At 40.6% G+C, this 20,795-nt stretch overlaps 1 protein-coding gene across 1 annotated transcript in view; it reads left to right on the plus strand.

The window, feature by feature from the left end:
• Positions 1-20,795, plus strand: part of cfap58 (cilia and flagella associated protein 58) — a 91,605-nt gene that overhangs the window by 15,038 nt on the left and 55,772 nt on the right. The window contains exons 10-11 of the mRNA XM_059552748.1: positions 4,062-4,223; positions 5,753-5,899. Of these exons, the coding sequence (XP_059408731.1) occupies positions 4,062-4,223; positions 5,753-5,899 (309 nt within the window). The remainder of the gene's footprint in view (positions 1-4,061; positions 4,224-5,752; positions 5,900-20,795) is intronic.

The raw sequence follows: 20,795 nt of genomic DNA on the forward strand, positions 1-20,795 counted from the left end.
CTATAAATTATGTTATCAAATAAAGTTAATAAAACATGCTTTATCAGAAATCTCTGTGCGTCTCGTTTGACAGTCAGAACAAAACCAGCTCTTCGAAAATGTAAAGTATTGCATATTTGAGTGGTTTGTGTTTGAAAGAAGAAATCCCTGTCGACTGATTAACCTGACGTCGACGCTTATCTGCATAATCAACAGAAGATTAAAGCAATTTCCGCATTGTATCTTGATGAATTTCCACAAAGAGGTACGCAAAAATGTAGGGAGGATGTTTCCCCATGTCTTTGATATACCACTATTTGCTGTTAAATAAAAAAAATATTCGATTATATATATCTAGCCAAGTTTCGTATGTAAGATTCCCTTATAGTAAATGCGAGCGTCGCAAGACCGGAAGTAAGTATGCATAAACTCGCATCGCTGAAGCTCACCGGCGCCATCTTGTGCACCTAGCCCATTGGTAAAGGCACCGCTAAAGACAGCTGGCAATCCGATAGATGTGTGTGAATGAACTGATCATACAACACAGGTCTCATTATATTCTGGCACCTTACATAATTAATAATTCCGTAGTTTTTACCCCGAATTCAGTGACTATCCGCTGCAATCGGCAGGAGCCACAATGATTCCCACTGTAATGGAGCATGCATCTGCGTTTGCAAAATTGAAAACGCAAACAAGATTTGCAGTTGTGTTTAGATTATGTTACAATTTATGCATCCACATATGGAAAATGCAATTGAAAATGCAATTTTTAATTCCTTTTGAAAATAGCACGGAATATCCTTCTATACTTTTATAAGAGATCTTTTAACATGAGAAAATTACAGTTTCTTTCTTTCTTTCTTTCTTTCTTTCTTTCTTTCTTTCTTTCTTTCTTTGTTGTTGTTGTTGTTTTCAGGTTTATATTTAGCTCCAGGCACATCCACTAACTCTCTTTCTGTCTCAGACAGATAGGACTAGACATAATATATTCCACATAATAGTGTTCCTATTTCTGTGTAAGCTGGCTGCATCATCCTTTGACGATCTATACTGTAAAATATTGCCAGTTTCTTGCAGTAAAATAATCAAAACTCTTGTCTGTTTACATGTTCCAGACTTATCTATCTGTCTGTCCGTCCGTCCGTCCGTCCATAGTCCACAGTAAAACAGACATGCTGTTTCTAACTAGAGATTCATCCATTACTCTCGTCTCACACACACACAAACAGTACAAGTAGTCGGCTTCAGTTTTCAGCTCTATGGCGGTTGTGCTGCAGAAGGTGTTTATTTTGGAACAGCTATCACAGTTTCCTAGGAACCAGAGGCTATTTGAGACACAACATTGCTTTCATTTATTCAGCATTGCTAACATTTGCTTTCTTTCAGAGGGTTTTATTTGAAAAGTTAATAATCTAATTCCAGGTAAAAAATGCGCAGCCGCAAGCATTAGCAAGGCGACGTGTTGAAAAAGCTCTTAGCTAATGGTTTTGAGATTTCCTCCTGAGATCTGACTCCACACTGTAGCTTGCTAGTACTATGCAGAGAATAAACATTCTTCTGATTTAAAATAAGAAACATGCTTCAAAAGAGTAGGTATATAATGCCTGAAGAAAGCTATTCGTTAGCATCCCATTCAGCTAGTATGCCATCTTTCTTCACAGTTCTTGGCGCAGAAGTTTTTGAGTCAATCCATGAAAACAGAGTGATATTATACAGTCATTTGCAGCATTACCTGTTTACCCCTTTATGCAGTGTTATTTAGAAAACCGTTGTTAACTGGATTTACAGATTTTATTTTAAACACAAATCTGTAGATCTTTAGTCTGTAATTTTTATAAGGGCAGCACATATCTCCCGCATACTGTCTCATTACATTCCACCAATGTTCCACCATCATTAATGGCATGTTATTTATAGAAAACCATTATGGCGATCGTCCTTTACTCCTGAATCATAAGACAGTTAAAATGTCTTAGCATTTTATTGGTGAATCTTTAAATAATAAGGGCTTGCATGTTCTCGTTTATATCTGTACATGAGAAAGATCATTTGAAAACATTATCTGAGCAGTCAATGTAAAAGCTATGTGATGAAGCAAGGCCTATGTGCAAAAAGAATGTGAATATATAATCTGAAATATTTTTTTTCTATAAAAGATGTGTTTTCATGTACTAGTAGATATAGACATGTAATGTAAAGATATTTCTTTTTCTTTTTTAACATCTTCTAGGGTAGATTTTTTTGACATCTGACATGAATGATGAATCTATGCACTGTGGTGCTCCACATAATCACCCAGCGGACAGAACCAATGTGTTGTCCTACAGAATGACATTTAAGGGGATAAACAGTATGACTTTTGCTAGGTTCAGATCAGTGAATTTAGCTAGATTTATAGAGGAGATGATGGAGAAACTATACTGTGTTCACAAGTTTTGATTTATAAGGCCCCGGAGCTGACTATGAATTGTGAGTTGTTGAATTTACGGGAAGTGACTGGCATTATTTTCGCATGCATTGGTTGATTATATACACCCTATTTTCAGAAGGGCTGAGAATTTACAACCAGTGGGTTGATCTGACACATGCACCTTTCTTTAACTCTGCAGAGACAATGTGTTTGGCTTGCCTGTCTGAAAGCTTTTGTCAAAAATGTCTCTACATGAGCTATTTAACCCTAGCACGTGTGAGTTTGAATGGCATGGCCTTGGACACATTCTGCTATCAATTTAATGTAAAAATCCCTTGTATTTTGCTAAGGACTAAATACTATTTCTACCAAACCCCACTGAAACTATATTTGTGCTTTGTTAAATGCACAAGGGGAAAGGTTAACATGGATTGGCAACTATTCAGACTGCAGTGAAATTCAATAAAGGCAAGCTGTTTGATTCTCTAAACTTCTCCTGATGTGAATGTATCTGAGTTAAAGAAAGCCAATCAAAACAAGACATATGGGGAAAAAGGTAAAGGCAGTTCAAGTTTGGTATTTGCACCAATGGAAGGTTGCATAAACTCTCGATGAATATAACATAAACACCATTCCAAAATTTTGGCAGAAAGGCTATTTGAAACTGCAGGTAACAAAATGATGTTGCCTCACATTATACCCTGTTTTGATCAAAATCTATGGTAGCATCAGTTCTATCTTTCACATATAAGGCAATCATGCATTGCGACACCCTCATTTTCATCCAAGATGTTCCATCTAAATCAGTGGTTGTCAACTTTTTGACCCCACTTTCCAACACAATATTTGAAATCCTTCCTATAATATAACCTTTACATTTACTATAATAAATTATTATTAAAAAACTGGGAGTGATGAGTTCAGTTCATTTTATTATTGCATACGTATATTAAATGAATTGATAAATTTAGTGTATTTTTTTTTAGCATTTATTTAAGTTAGATTGTTTTAATATAACTCTTTGATTAATCAAGTTAATAATAATATATAACTTTAAGTTATCCTTGGGCTTTAAAAAAATGGAAAAAAGTGCTTTATAGCAGCATTATATTTACCCTTCAGGGATGATGTAATTCAGAATGCATTTCGATGACCTAAGTTAAGAATGTTACTCAGTCCTTGAATTTACTGTGTGTTTTGTTCTGATTAGAGTGAGTTACTTGCAACATGCTAACCTTAAACACTACAGAGCTGTTTAGTCATGATGTAAGGTGATCCCTGGGGTTTTTAGAATAGTGTTTTTTGATTTATGAGTAAAATAAGGTTTGTGTTTAACATATAAAGTGACTGTCATGTTTTGTTCTACAACATAAAGCATACACAGTCGTGCCTTAAACATACATATTAAAACAATTTGACATTTTCTTCTTCGTTTTAGGACTACAAACTGAAAAATTGTTTTTTTGAATGAACTGTAAGCATTATTCAAGTGTGTTTTGACTGTGTGATATAGCTAAATATGTGTACATGTGAGTTACCGTTGTATTGTCAATCATAAGGTAGGATGCTTAGAAAGTAGCTGCCTCCATAGATAACAGATAGGTTTCAAACAGAGCTATAGACTAGTAGTGGTTTTCCTGATCTAATCCCACTGTCTCTGTCTTCTCAGGTTCTTGAGAATATTGAGGACATTAAACTGAAGGAGATGCAGATATTTGAGTATAAGAAGAGAATCGCAGAAGCTGAAACAAAACTGAAGCAGCAACAGAACCTCTATGAGGATGTCAGGACAGAGAGGAACCTCTTCAGCAAGAACCTGATTGAGGCCAAGGTAAATGTATATGTGTGTTTATAGAACTTCATCTTACAGATCTGCTCCCCATGAGCATGAGAGTAGACGTAGAGGCTAGTAGATCCATGGGATGACTTTGGGAAATACGGCCCACGGTAGCTTGCGTAAATTGGCATGAACATTAATCTTTGTCCAGGAATTCGCCCCATATGTACGAAGTTGGAAATAGCAGGTAGCCTCCCTTCTGGTTCTGAAACTACAAAAGTACATGAATGCAGGTGCTTCTAGCTAGGCAAACTCATTTTCATGCATCGGTGCATTGCAAAATGTGTCTGAATGCAGTTCAAAAAGCAACACAGGTTATATTCTCAGCATTGCCGTGAGTAGCTCAATAGTGGAAAATTAGTGTGAACTATCATTTTCCATAGTCACTTTTCAGGTCCGCTACTGTCATGGTTTGAATGCCATTGTTCAGATCTACTGTCACTTCTGTCACTATTGCTAAGCAAGTTAGTTGAAGGAAAATGTTGCCAAAATTATCTTATTATTCACCCCGTGTCTTTCCAGTATGTTTCTGGCTTAATTAATCCATGCACTGATATACGTGAAATCAAAATTTGTGTGGCTTTTAGTCAATGTATATTAGCATTGAAGCTATCTGTATGCTACTGTTCTCCTAAAAACCTAACCTTTAGCATATACGTTACTGTATGGGGTTGTTTTCAAAAGAAATCTCTTATGTTCACCTGCATTTATTTGATAAAAAATATAGTAAAAGTTTAATTGTAAAAATATTATTATTATTATTAATTTAAAAATGATGTTTTAGTTTTTCATATATTTTTTAATGTAATTAATTCATGTGCTATATTTTTTAAGGATTCTTTGATGAATAGAAAGCTCATTTATTTAAAAACTTTTTTTTTGTAACATTATATATGTCTTTACTGCTACTGCTCAATCATTTACTACTACTGTACTATCAATTTAATGCATCCTTGCTGAATACTACTACTACTACTACTACTACTACTAATACTCTCAATGATCCCAAACTAGTGTTTGTATGCATACATTGCCAGGATTTCTTCCAGGAAAATGGACCAATACTCATCCTGCACCACACAAATTTTTGTCCAATCAAATTCCCTTCAGAATGAGAATGTTTTGCATTCAAATGCCACTTTGCAGTCTGCTAGAAAATCATTGTTCATGGCTGTGATGTGACCTCATGGCTGTATAAATATAAAAGGGGTTAAGCCGAAATTTTATGCATCAATAGAAAAATATGTCAGCACAGGAAAGGAAACTGCATTTAGGGTCTTTAAGAAACAAATGAGAGAAGCCATTAAAACTGCAGTATGAAACTCAAGTGTAAGACTGATTTTCAGATCCATAAATGAATGGCTTTTGTTGTCAGCTTTCGATGATGACCCAATCCTGTTGTGTCACTTTCTCACTGCACTAAAGAATAAGTGTGTGTTTTGAGTGTGAATGTTCTAGGGTGCTTGTCTACCTGTCTATGTCTATTGGCGATCTCTCACAAACCTCCCTGTGTTCACTTCTAGGATCAGAATGCTGAGATGAAACGCAAGGTTAAAATCGTGAACCACATGTTCGAACAGCTAAAAGATGAAATCACCACAAAAGAGGTGGCTATAGACAAGGAGCGCCAGGAGTTCCAGCGCGTAGAGAGAGAAAGGGAAAATCTTAAGGTAACCCATTTCCTTACTGCCACGTCTCTCGCCCTCTTAGTTCTGTAAACTTTCAGATCTGACATTACTATGCCTGCTCAGTATCCTTACTAGGCATTATGGGACTCGTTTCCAGTTAATAGATTTGTCTGTACACACTGAATGTGAAACTAATGCACAACTTTGGCTACACAGTGCAATGTGCAGAAATAGAAACCATGCAAAAACGTTTAATGGCATTTCATTTCCAGTTCTGATATATTAAAATAAAATAAAATAAAATATAATTTAATTATTTATAACAGGGCTTGAAAACGAAAAGAAAAATCAATCGTATAATAATAATAATAATGTAACGCGCGAAAAATAAAATCGTATTAATAATAATAATGTAACACGCGCCGTTTCTATATGCTGGCTTTACAGTTCTTACCATGTGCTAGCTCGTTGGCTTTGTTGGAAGGGGGACATCGACAGGGAGCTCGGCAGATCATAACTCTTGATTTATTAAACATGAAGAGGTGAACATCAGAAATTAGCCACATCTGATTACACAGTGTGGGTCATCTCTCTCTCTCTCTCTCTCTACCTCTCATAACTTTGCGCACACTGTTCTCTCCCGCAATTCTAATCGCGGGTCTCTGTTCTCGTGATATTACCTTTATATCTTACTTTAAAGTTATAGAACATTCATTTTAACCTTAAATTTTACTCCCTACAATAATAGTAATGTAATAATAATGAATTACAGCGTTTTATTTACTCAAAAAAGAAAAAGAAAAAATAGAGATCTAACGTTAGTCAATAACCCGCTGTGGTTAGTCATCTTTTCTAGATTTTGGCCAAATGTAGGCTACAAAAAAAAAAAAAAAAATCTATTATCTATATCAACACTTTAAAAACATCAAAGTTTTTTTTAAGATATTTAAAAATATTTGCTGCATAAAAAAAAAAAAAAAACATGGATGAAAGATTGCGTTTTAAAAGTAAAAAAAAAAAAAACTACATTTGCGGCATTGCATTTTATTAGCCCTATTACTTTACGAAATAATGAAGGCTAAAATCTAGTCTAAAGCAAAATGTTTACAAACATTATAAAAACAGCTATTAGTTTCTCTCGAAAACAAAACAAGTTTAGGCTATAAAAACGTCAATCCAAAAACAAATTAATTTAAGCTGAAGCTGATGCCTGTATCTCTCATCCGGCACGAATCCAAATGTTTCCATGTTCCCGACGTATCTGGATGCTAAAATATTGTTTATTATATAGGCTATTGTTTGTACTTTTATCTACATAAAACATCATCCTTCAAATCGGCTTTATCAGCACAGTGAGGCGCGTTCACTCTGAACGCAACATGTACAACGGAGCAGTCTAACTTTTTATTTGTTTCTTTAACTCTATTTTATTTTGTTAATGTACAGGCTTTAATAAACCAAAATGATGTGTCAGCACGATGGTCATTATAGAAGCAAGACATTATTCAAAGCTGTCAGCTTTTGCAAAATAATTACAAACTGTAAAGATTTTGCAAAATAAAGAAAACTTCTCTCTGCAGTTTCGTTTTCCTTTCCGAAAACTTTGGAATGTGTCACAATGAACCGTAATTTAGCACACTTTTTCTTTCGTTTCGTTAATCTGTCAATATGATTTAAGTGAAATTTATTTAGTGTATATGCCTATATTCCTTTTTATGTAAGCCTATAGGGGTTAGTTTTTCAGTTTTCTCCATTCACAGAGGTGCTGCTGATGTGTGATCTGTTGAATTCATCTCACATATCCTCAGATAAACTAAGGGTGATGCATTGCCATTGCGACTTGCCCATGATGAGTTCACAGCTGAGCGACATTTCACTCGCTGGCTTCAGCGACACATTTGCATAGGACATACTACTGGAATTCATGATTCATTAACAGCAAATTTCAAATATTAAATGGAACGATAAAATAACGTTATTAACCGGTTAACGGCCATTTCAAATTTTCGAGTCTGTTCGGAACTATAAAATTTGATTTCGTTTCTGTTTCTGGTTCTGTTCCTGTCAAAATTTTGTTCGTTTCTGGTTTTCATTTTCATTCCTTGAACTGGTTCAGAGCCCTGATTTATAATAAAACAAATAATTATATATAATTATAAAAGATACTTATAAATTATTTATAATAAAATAGAATAATTATTTAATAATTCTTTTTTTTTCTCTAAACACAGTGATAGACTGGTCACCGTCTTTATAGGTGCTCGTTTGTGGTGCTTGATGTGACCAGACAGCATTAGAAAAGGAGGAGATAGTTTTCATAATCCTTTCATTATTACTTTCCAGATTTTTGTGCTTATCAAATACAATGGCACGTCCCTGCTTCTCTCCGTCATGCGCTTTCAATATCACTCTCACAGAGGATAATATTGGAATATCAAATAGGATGGCACAAAAAAAGGAAAGAAATAAAAGAAAACACAAAAGATCAGAGGGCTTTGACTTTTTGCACTGACATGAAAGACTTAATGAATATGTAATGCTTTCTGGTGGTTATTGTCAATTGAGTTGTCAATTATACATGATATTGTTCTGAGGTATAGACTGATGGATGTGGCCTGAGAGAGAGAGAGAGAGAGAGAGAGAGAGAGAGAGAGAGAGAGAGAGAGAGAGAGAGAGAGAGAGAGAGAGAGAGAGAGAGAGAGAGAGAGAGAGAGAGAGAGAGAGAGAGAGAGAGAGAGAGAGAGAGAGAGAGAGAGAGAGAGAGAGAGAGAGAGAGAGAGAGAGAGAGAGAGAGAGAGAGAGAGAGAGAGAGAGAGAGAGAGAGAGAGAGAGAGAGAGAGAGAGAGAGAGAGAGAGAGAGAGAGAGAGAGAGAGAGAGAGAGAGAGAGAGAGAGAGAGAGAGAGAGAGAGAGAGAGAGAGAGAGCTTGACTTATCATAGGTTCGGGAAAAATAAAATTCTCATATCATCAATATCCCAAATTTTAGTAAAGAGGATTCAGAATGTGCAGTTGGGGGTTACATAGCGCCCCAAAAAATTTCCTAGCGATGCTCATGTTTTGTTGATTTTTGGTTAATTCTTCCATTTATTAGGGGCCAATCTAATTTCTACAGGATTTTATTTTTATATTGTTATTTATTTATTTATATTGATGTGTTTGCATCTGTTTTGTTGTTGCAGAGATTATATTGAAATTATATCCTCAAATTAAAATGACTTACATTTAAGAGGCATGTAAATGTTTGTGTATAATCAAATCGCTAAATGTCGCTAAAATAACAAAACGTATGCCTGTTAATTGTAGATCATTGAATTATGAGTCACTTTATGTGTTCATGTAAAACCTCATATTTTCGGACGCTACTGTATGTTAATATATGGAGCGTTGTGAAATCGCTCCATCAGCCTGAACAGATTGTTCCAGAGGATTGTGGTCCAGTGGTCCGAACAGATGGTTTCAGATGGGAAGGGAAGGTTCCTCTGTGCATGGGGCGGAGGGTTGTGGTGTTCTGGACAACAATGGGTGGAAAATATCGTCTTGCACAGAACACAGATTATGAGCTGTCTCAGAACTAAATAGATCCATGGATGACTGACAGTCTGTTTTGATTAATCCAAATTCTGTTTTAGGAAGCGTATAGTTAAATGGTTTTAAATGTACAGTATGGGATTTTTGGCCACCAGGGGTCACTCAATCAAAATAATAACATAAGACGTACTTTGATGACGTCGGGAAAGAGCGTGGGCTCATGGGAGTTGTTGTCATTGGAACACGCGCTCTGTTGCTCCCCACATTCTGCACTCATTCTAACTTAGTATTTTGACAATCACGTCTTTTCGAACGGAGAGATATATGAATTATCAGACCCCTATCAAATCAATATTCCATCTAGCTAGTAGTAATATATGTTAAAAAAACACGGTCGCCTTTCGTTAATAATTATAATTACGTTTATACTATGATATCGAACAAGATATCATAATCATAATATCAAGTGAACTGCATTTGAAGCTACTTTATCCAGCTAGATATAGAACAAATGTGAATTTACATTATACTATACATGAGAGCTAGTCCGTCTGCGTTTTACACAAGACATCATCATTTCACAAAATATACGGATAGATAGTTAGCTGAATGGATGCATACCTCTTTATTAGAATGCAAGCGAGTTCGGCATCTCTCTGTAGTTTCAGCTTGTCACGAAGGTCTCTCCATCTTGGAAATGCAGCTCCAACCTGTGTCTTGTTTCTTCTCTTGTCCCAAAACCTTCTTGGGTCATTTATTTCACCCGTACGTTTGCGCTTCACAGAACGTGCAGGCAAAGCATAATCATGATCCATAACTAAGTTATTGATTGAGGTATAAATACTAATATAAACAATATAAATATTAAATATATTGACCGAGCGCTGTTTCAGAAAAAGCTGCGATGGCCGCCACATAAACTTTGAGTGTGAATGGGGCTCTGCCCTTATCCAACAGCTCCTGCAGGAAGGAGAGAACCTCCGTCACCTCACAACTAAGGGGTGAACATCCTCAAGCTGTGCACCAGCTGGAGAACACCGACCACTTCGAGGCATACAGACGTCGTGTCGACGGAGCTCTAGCCTGAGTGATGGTATTTAGCACTCCCACTGCGAGATCAGCGGGTAACCGTTGAGCGCCCACACATGGAGGGACCACAACTCCGGTTGAGGGTGCCAAATCGAGCCCCTGGCCTGCGAGAGGAGGTCCCTCCTCAACGGTACCGGCCACGGGGCGACATCTGCTAACTGCATCAAATCTGGGAACCATGGTTGGTTCTTCCAAAGAGGTGCTACAAGCAGTATTGAACATCTTGTTTCTCTCACCCGTTCTATCACCTGCGGAAGGAGGGAGACGGGAGGGAAAGCATAAAGCGGGCAGCACGGCCATTCCCGTGACAGCGCGCTTTCGTTCTTGGAAAAGAACGCGGGGCAGTGAGCGTTTTCGTGGGACGCGAAGAGGTCCACCTCCGCCCTGCCAAATCTCTCCCACAACAGCCGGACTGTTTGCGGGTGTAGAGACCATTCGCCGTAGGAACATTGCCTCTGGACAGCCTGTCTGGACCCAGATTCTGTAGCCCAGGCACATGCACTGCCCTCAGCGAATGCACGTTGCGCTGAGCCCAAACCAGGAGGCGTTCCGCTAGCCTGTACAGGTTTCGGGACCCGAGACCGCCCTGGCGATTTATGTAGGATACCACAGACATGTTGTCCGAACGGACTAAGACGTGGTGATCCTTGATTTGGGGAAAAAAGCGCATCAGCGCGTTCTCCACTGCCAGCATTTCCAGACAGTTGATATGATGGAGCTTTTCCCGTTCTGACCATAGGCCAAAGGACGGTCTGCCCTCGAGCAGCGCTCCCCATCCCGAAGTGGAGGCGTCCGTCGACACCATCTTCACATTCGGGGAAGTCCCCAGGCTTACACCTGATCGGTACCAGCCGTTCGCTGTCCAAGGTCCCAGAGCCGTGACACAGCTCTGATTGACCTTGAAATGCAGCCGGCCAGACGCCCACGCTCTGCGCGGCACCCGCGCCTTCAGCCAGAACTGCAGGGGGCACATGCGGAGCAGGCCCAGCTGCAGAGCCGGAGATGCTGTGGCCATGAGGCCCAGCATCCTCTGACAGTGTTTGAGCGAAACGGTCGCGCCGCAGCGGAAAGAACTCGCTGCGCGCTGAATGCCCATCACGCGCTGTGGTGACAGCTGCGCCGTCATGGAACACGAGTTCAGAACTATACCCAGAAACAGAATCGTCTGACTGGGGTTCAGCAAACTCTTCGCCCAATTGACACTGAGGCCGAGCTTCTCGAGGTGATCGAGCAAAACGGCCCTGTGGTCCACGAGCTCCGCTCGTGATCGGGCCAGAACCAGCCAGTCGTCCAAATAATTCAGCACTCGCATGCGTCTGAGAGGAGCGAGCGCTGCATCCATGCATCTCGTAAACGTACGAGGAGCCACGGACAAGCCGAACGGCAGGACTGTAAACTGGTATGCCTGGCCCTCGAAGGCGAATCTCAAATATCGCCTGTGGTTTGACGCTATCTGTATTTGAAAATACGCGTCCTTCAGATCTATTGACATGAACCAGTCCCCTCTGCGAATCTGCGCGAGGAGCTTCCTGGTCGTAAGCATTTTGAAACTGCGTTTCATCAATGCCTTGTTCAGCTGTCTTAGATCCAGTATGGGCCTGAGACCCCCGGCTCTCTTGGGCACCAGAAAGTATCTGCTGTTCAGCCCTCCCTCGCTTTGAGCTTGAGACACAGGCTCTACAGGCCCTTTGCTCAACAGTTTTGATATTTCGGCCCGAAGTATGTGTGCTACTTCTGTTTTTACAGTAGTTTCGATGCGCGCTGAAAAGCGCGGAGGGCGTCGAAAAAACTGTAGCGAGTAGCCTCTCTTTATAATGCCTAGCACCCAAACCGAAACCCCTGGAAGCGCTGACCATGCATCTGCATGAATGGCTAAGGGCTGGATGCGAAGCGCGCTCTGTTGACCGGGCAACGGCGGCGCTCGGGTGTGCTGTGCATTTGAGGCGGGGAGCGCGCTGATCACAGCGGGCAGATCGCTCCTCCTCGACCCCGTCTCGGTGCTTAACCGACTGGGGGAAGGCTGAGCAGGTCCCTTGGGACTCGATATGTTTGCGAGTAACTGTGGGCTGCATATGTGCACATTTACCACTTTCAACTCACTGTCTGCTTGTGCATAGCGCACATGCACGGGCCTCGGTTTTACAGAGGCCGCGCGCCGTATGTGACATAGTGTATGTGGGCACTGGGGAGTGGGCACGTTTACTATGCGGCGCGCTCGACCGATCTGTGTCGATCTTATGTGCGCGAGCCCTGTGTGCAGGGCTGTGCTTACATGTGGAGATGGGCACTGAGGAGTGGGCATCGACACCGCATTTATAGCACCATCGGCCGTGGCCGGACGAGCGTGCACAGGTTTCATTTTTACAGAAACCACATGACGCGTGTGACATAGTAAATGTGGGCACTGAGGGGTGGGCACGCTTACTATGCGGCGCGCTCGACCGATCTGTGTCGATCTTATGTGCGTGAGCCCTGTGTGCAGGGCTGTGCTTACATGTGGAGATGGGCACTGAGGAGTGGGCATCGTCACTGCATTTATAGCACCATCGGCCGTGGCCGGACGAGCGTGCACAGGTTTCGTTTTTACAGAAACCACATGACGCGTGTGACATAGTAATTGTGGGCACTGAGGGGTGGGCACGCTTACTATGCAGTGTGCGCGATCGACTTGAGCCGCTTTTATGGGCGCAGGCCCTGTGTGCAGGGCTGTGCTTACATGTGGAGATGGGCACTGAGGAGTGGGAATCGACCTTACATTTATAGCACCATCGGCCGTGGCCGGAACACCAGAAAACACACTCTTTTCGTGAAACATCTGGGTAGCCGTGATAACGGCTTTTGTGTGCAGGCAAGCGGGCACTCGTGCAGGCTTGCGCATTGCAGAAGACACTGAGGCAGTCACAACTCTTGGAACTGCAACAGCGGCGCGCTTGGGTGAGAGCTCGGCCGCAGCGGAACTCGAACACCGGCGCTTTCCCAGCAGTGCTAGGATGCTTTCGGGGCTTCTGGCTTCACCGCAATCCTCTGCCGCGGCTCCCGCGGTGCAGGGCGATGGCTTGAAGAGCGAGAACAGGGTCCCAAGCTGCGTTGCTGACGCTGTTGCGATGACGCAGTTGAAGGCGGTGGGCGTGGCTGAGAGCTCTGTGGGGCCGGCCTAGAGCGGCTAGCTGCAGAACCGGAGCGCTTCGGTAAGAAGTGCTTGAACGCCAGCGAAGCTTTCTGGGCCTCGGCGAATCTCTCCACAAACTCGTTGACAGATGATCCGAAGAGGCCAGCAGGAGTCAGCGGCGCGTCGAGGAACGCAGCGCGCTCAGATTCCTTGATGTCAGAAAGTGTCAGCCACAAATGCCTCTCAGCCACCGTAGCGGAAGCCATAACCCGTCCCATGGCCTATGCAGCGGACTTAGTAGCGCGGAGGGAGAGATCCGAAGCACTCCTCAGATCCGCGAGACAGATCGCTTCAGGTCCCATCTCATCCAGCTTGCGGAGGAGATCGCCCTGGAAAATCTGCAGCGTGGCCATGGTGTGTAGCGCAGACGCAGCCTGCCCAGCAACAGAGAAGATCCGTGCGAGCAGCGATGACGTCATGCGGCAGGCTTTGGATGGCAACGCCGCCTTAGTCCGCCGTCCAGCAGAGGGCGGGCAAAGGTGCGCTGCTATAGCCTGTTCCACCGGCGGAAGTGACAGGTAGCCTCTGTTTTTAGCACCGTCCAGTGCGGAGAATGCTGGCGAAACAGATGAACGGATTCTCGCCAAAAATGGAGCGTTCCAAGCTTTCGCCACTTCTTGAAGCTCAGGAAGAAAGGGGGCGTGCTTTGAGTTTGAAGAAGAACGCTCATCCGGGAGATAGCTACCATCCAGCCGGGAACGTGAAGGGGGCGCTGGTGCAGACCACTCGAGGCCGAGGCTCGCCGCGGCCAGCGCGAGCACTCGCATCAGCTCTTTATCGATATCCCCCCGTCTGCTGGGCCTCTGAGCAGAGGGCGCGAGATCCACGGAGCTCGCCCAACCCTCACTGCCCGAAGCAAGCAGAGAGCACGTGTCCTCTTCCTCCGACGCGGGCCTGAGATCCACTTCCTCAGATGACGCGTCGGCAGACAACGGACGCTGAACATCGGGAAGCGATGCAGGGGAAGCCGGCGAGGCGGAGGGAACCGGCTCGGCCGCTGGAGGCGGTTCCGGTAGGCGCTGCGAGCAGCGCTTCTTACGGCGCTGCGGCGCAGCGGATGATGCAGGCTTCGAGAAGGATGCCAGGCGAGTCCTGAGAGTCACCATAGGCAGTAGCAGCGCAGCAGGAACGGCCATGGAAGGCGGCGAGGCCAGCAGCTTCAGAATGGCTCGTCCCGCTGATATGCTTCTCAGACGGCGCTTGCTTCCTCCGTGATCCAGCGATACGTGAGCTTCGCTGAAGAGATGAAAAATCAGGTGAGTCAGCCTTTTCGAGCTCCTTTTTATAGGTTGGGCCACACCCGTTTCGGCGGGAAGTGGCAAGAAGGGCGCGAAGCGCCCTTATTGGTCTGATGTTGCATCAGCCTGCGCTCGATAGGCTGTGCAGTTGCCGCAGAACAAGCCAATGAGCGGACGAGCCGTCTCGCCTATGGCTGTGTACTGCTGCAAATGCGCTTTACAAAAATACAAAATTAAGGATAATTTTTTGCTTCAGTATTTCGTGAAAAGAGACTTTTCCCGTAGCGTCTTAGCTAAAACGCAGTACGAGAGAGCTCTCGTAAGAGAACTGTTGGGATAATGTAAGTACACAACTAAAAAAAATATATAACATAGATATAGTGATTTCTGCTATTTTTAAAGCAGAAAAATTACATATTGTGCCTTTAAACATTCTCTCCTGGTCTCTGCCACATTTTTTGACTGTAGTGCATATAATTGTTTCTAATCATGAATAATCGCATCTAAAATAAAAGTTTGTGTTTACATAATAATTTATGTGTTTACGGTGTATGTTTGTATGTATATTAATAAATAAATATATATATATATATATATATATATATATATATATATATATATATATATATATATATATATATATATATATTTTATATGATTTATATTATATATAAATAGAAATAAACATTACATATATTCTTATGTTTTTACATATATTCTTATATTTTTATTCTTTTTATGTGTTAAATTTTGTATTTTTCCAATTAAATTTTTTCTCCTGCAAAGTAATGTAGTGCCAAGTTAAACAAGTTATTATGAAAGTTATTATAAAGTTATTATAAAAAATTATTATTATAAAATTAATATTTATAAAGAAAATATTTTAAATGATATACCCAGAGAAGTTGTTCACAGGTTGGTCAGAATGCTTATGGTTTATCAAATTAAATCGAAATACATAAATAAATTATCTTTTACAAGTGCGAATGTGGAAATTCTGTATTTTCTGAGTTTTACTTAATGTGGCGATAAGACAACAGGTGTAATGAAGTCTGTCATAGTAGTTTTTCTTATTATAGCTATATTACTTCTAGATTTAGCAACATTAGGGTCTACTAAAGAAAAGAAAAGAATTTAAGTAAATGCATAATTAACAAACACTTCAAGTAATTATCTCTTCTAATTGCTGTAACTATTTAATCACTGTGAAAAATTGTGTCATGTGATTAGTGTTCATTGGAAACTTGACATGCACATTTATCCTGTAATCTGAGTATAATTTTTGTAGACATCACTTTACAAACAAAAAAACTAAAGGAACTTAAAAAGACAGATGAGATAGAAAATCAGAACAAAGAATATCGACAAACAACTAGAGAGAAAAGAACGAGAGAGAGAAATGACGAACCAAGGCAATCTTTCATGTTTTGAGGTGCTGCGGGGACATGATGCAGAAAACTTTTTTTCATTTGTTTTCTTGGTTTTTATGAGCCTGTCTCAACCTTTGTCTTTTGTACTCTAAAGCATACAGGTGCCCCAGAGCTGCAATTTACATACATATAATATATATATTAATGTTAAACATCCAAATGTAGACTGGTCTGTCTGTCGGCTCACAGATCCACGCAGTCGCAGACAGCACGTGAAGTTCGTGAATACCGAATTCCCTTGTCTTTCTTATCAATTTGTGTTTGAACGAAAAAAAAGATTAACGATGTGCTCGAAAAAATAAGTCAAAGTGTCCGTTTCAACGAGTTTCCCTGTAAACGCAGTCAGAGAAAGAAAACAGATGCGTGTCATTAACGGTATTAGATACATGCATTCGTCTTAAAGGGACAGCAATCCAATATACCTGCAGCTGTTTGTGTCACCAAAGTTAATAAAAAAAAAACAAAAGAGAAAGAGAAAAAACATTTTTGTAGCTAAAGGTAAACTGTATTAATTGTATGAACCATATTTAATGTATACAGTGAAGGCAGTGTTATTTTATATTTGATTATTCAATGTCTGTAACTTAATACAGTTAATTTACCTGAGAAACCAAAAGCACTGCTTTATTTCACATGTATTTTTGTTCTATTGCATTTATATATGCTTGTACTTTGTTTATTATTTTCTATGCAGAGGCACTAGGCCTACCCTACAAATTTACCCCAATCATCCTAGAACTTTACAAAAAGAGCTACTCAACTCACTAGGTCAAATTGTTTTCAGGAGAAGAGGAAGGAGTAGTAAAGCAAGAAGAAGTGATAGTTTTTCAGAATTTCATTTTACTCTATGTGCCTGTAGGGGTGGGATGGCAGGTGTTGTTGGCAATGTAAGTATCTAGATATTTGCAGCGGGGCAAGGGAAAACATCCCAAGACCATTATCCCACCTTCAACACTGGTCCATATAATTTTGCCTACAATATATCGTGTAGCAAGGTAGTCTTCAGAACCTTTAATAATTACATTTTAGGGGACCCCCCAAGAGTCCTAAGTCATTTCGAACCCTGAAAGGGGTGTAATGGTCTATTGCTACAAATGATGCAACTTTCTTCTAAATTATCCACTCTCTTTACACAGAATTGGGAGATCTGATTCATTTTAGACTGATTCTGTTCATTCAAGTGACTTGTGGTTCACATGTACCATCCCAACATCCGAACCATCAGTTTGTTTGAATACACCTGTTAAGGGGTGGGATATATTTTGTAGCAAGTGAACAGTCAGTTTGGGAATTTCAGTAAAAATAACTGACTTTGATAAGGGCCATATGGTGATGGCTGGTCGACTGGAGCCACTTTGAAATGGCAAGTCTTTTTGGAGTTCCTGATATGCGGTGGTTTGTAGCTACCAAAATTGGTATAAGAAAGGACAACCGGCAAACCGGCACCAGGGTCATGGGCACACTGATGTACTTGGAGAGTGAATGCTAGCCATCTGGTCTCATGACCCAGAGCTACTGTAGATCAAATTGCTGAAAAACCTAATCCTGGACATGATAGCAATGTGTCAGAACACACAGTGCATTATAGCTTGCTGCATGTGGAGCTGCGTAGTTGCCGACCTGTCAAAGTGCCCATGATGACCCCTGTCTGCCTCCAAAAGCACCTAGAATGGGCTCATAAGCATCAGAACTAGACCATGGAGGATGGATGGCTGGGTGTGTGTTGTTTAACTGGCGAAGAGATGGCAGCAGATGCATTATGGGAAGAAGGCAGGCCGATGGAGGCAATGTTATGCTCTGGCCAGTGTCTTGATAGAAAACCTTGGCTCCTGACAATCATGTGGATATTACTTTGACATGTATCACCTACATAAATAGTATTGCAGATCATGACGCTGTGGTGTTCCCTGATGGCAGTGGGCTCTTTCAGCAGGTTAATGCACCATGCCACACTGCAGATATTGTTCAGGAATGGTTTGAAGGAACATGACGAAGATCTCAAGGTGTTGCCTTGGTCTCCAAATTCCCCAGATCTCAATCCAACTGAGCATAAATGAGATGTGCTGAACCAACAAATCTGACCCATATTTAGGCCCCACCTCGCAACTTGCAGGACTTATATATAAAACAGATTGTAGATGGCAACTTTTCTTTAGCTGAGACAGTAATTTAACTAGTTTGTGGATAGCTTGTAGTTTGGAATGCTTCAGTTTCAAAGCAGCTTTCCAAACACTTCTAACACTGCTAACGTTTCATTTTTCAAAATGTCCCCATGTCTGTTTCACCCTCTGTGCTTTGTGGAATATGTAATTACGTAAAGTGGTTGGAAGCCTTTCATCATGCCGTTAAAAGTCATTTCTGTTTTTAGTCTTTACTTTATTTTTTGATTTGTCATTTGACTCTTGCTTCAGATGGAAGGCCATAGAATGCGAGAGATTCATTATTCAATAAAATTCTCGGGCACACGCAGATGTAAGGAGGCAGGAGAACATGCCATTTGGCCATTTCCTCATAAAACCTTAATTTATCTCATTTATTATTCTTACAAGATTTCTCTTGGTTAGTCTTGGGTTTGTGCCCATAATAAACTGTGAAACAAGACATGGGAAGCAAGAAAATGTTCTGTTTGACAAGCTTGGGGCAGATTTTGTGATTGACTGATTGAACTTCTCATGACTGGAGTATATACATATTTTCAGTGGAGTTCTTAGAAAATTCTTAGAAAACATTGAGAATCTAGAAATGAACAATGTCTATGGAATTAGAATAAAAGGGAAACATATAACTAAATACTAAAGAAAAACCTTGCTTCACTAAGCAAATTTGTGATATGATCATTTGAACTCCTTTAGACAAAAGGTCAGATTTTCTTGCTTCCACTAAAGCACAAGATGCTCTTTGGAACATTCTCAAATCATGCTGGAGAACATGGATCATCTCCCAAATGAGTCTATTCCAGTATAATCATAGAGAAACATTTTTGCTGGTGATTTCAGATGTTTTAACTGTATACTGTGTCTCATTAAAAAATGGAAAACCATGACATCAAGGACCTCATGGTGGGTAAATATGCTTGTAAGACAGCTCTTTGCTTAAAAGGTCACGCTTCATTCACTTCTTCAGGCTGACTGAAAAAAAGAGGGGATTTGCTCCTCCGTCATTGTCACCTCTGGTATTAATTTGTCAGATACACTTTGTCACATGTTTGACAGTTGTCAGCAATATTACACCAAAGATAGAAAGACAGTATCACCCTAGTAAATGGTGACAAACTTGGGTTCATTACATTTCCATGTAGCAGCTGTCATAGCAACTCATTCTCAGCTTCACGTTTTACGTCTAATCCTTTCAGGGTGCGTCTATGTTAAGAGATAACCCATGCAGGCGATGGGAGTCATTATCATGTACGCAGTATCATGTAAAGTTTGCTAAAGTGTTAAAGTTACCCACACAACAAAATGGCCTTGGAGAGCCAGGTGTATTCATTTACAGATGAAGTTAATCTTTGTTTTTATTTGAGAACACAACATTTATAAAATGGCAGGTTGACAATAGTTGATGGTGGTTCTGTCAAAACCTCATTTTGTCAGCAGAGGGCTCTCTCAGCGGAATTTGAAATCACATTTACATCGTTTGATCTGTCTTTGATCTCTTTATGTACTCACTGAATATGCATCCTCATCCTAAACTTCTGTCTCTTTAATGAAATGTTTGTTTTACCCAGAATGTGAATCTGTGCATAAAATTAAAAATACATGGGTTAACTATTGCTTCATCCACTTGTTTCCTGTTTCCCTTTCCCCATCCTGAAGTTGATTCTGTGTCTTTGAAATGTATATTATAGCGGTAAACTGAGAGAAGAGTTGTGTTCTAAAGTATCTGCTTTGAAATCATTCTGAAATCAGAGAAATATGGGAGCTTATTTTACTCCAAATGATGTGACCGAAACCGGTATGATCTAGTCAAGTAGTTCCCAACCATGTTCCTGGAGCCCACCAATACTGCACATTTTACATGTTTATATATATATATATTTACAGAAGCACGATTTCTCCACTTGAGCTGCAAGAACTGAACACAGGACATGAATGTGCAGGCAATGAAGTGAATGAACATGTTAATTCTTGATGCATAATTATGTTTACAATTTGTAAAATGAACTAAAATGAATATGATATAGACAAAATATGACAGAATATTGATTACACACACTGTAAAGATAAAAAAAAAGTTTTTTTTTCACACACAAAAATACTGCAATGCCACTTCATTGTAATTATTTTTTAAATTTACTAGCAATTTTTGAGGTAAAATTGTTAAGACATTAAGATTCAAAATTCAAGATTCAAGATTTGTATTTGTCACACACACAATTATTTACAGACTTGCAATGAAATGTAAACCTGGTCAGCTACTAAATATTTAAATAGAGAAAATGTACATAATTAAGCTAAATGTGCAAGAAGAAGGAAGTTCACATATGC

This window comes from Carassius carassius, chromosome 6 (assembly GCF_963082965.1).
Source record: "Carassius carassius chromosome 6, fCarCar2.1, whole genome shotgun sequence".
NCBI classification, from domain to species: Eukaryota; Metazoa; Chordata; class Actinopteri; order Cypriniformes; family Cyprinidae; genus Carassius; species Carassius carassius.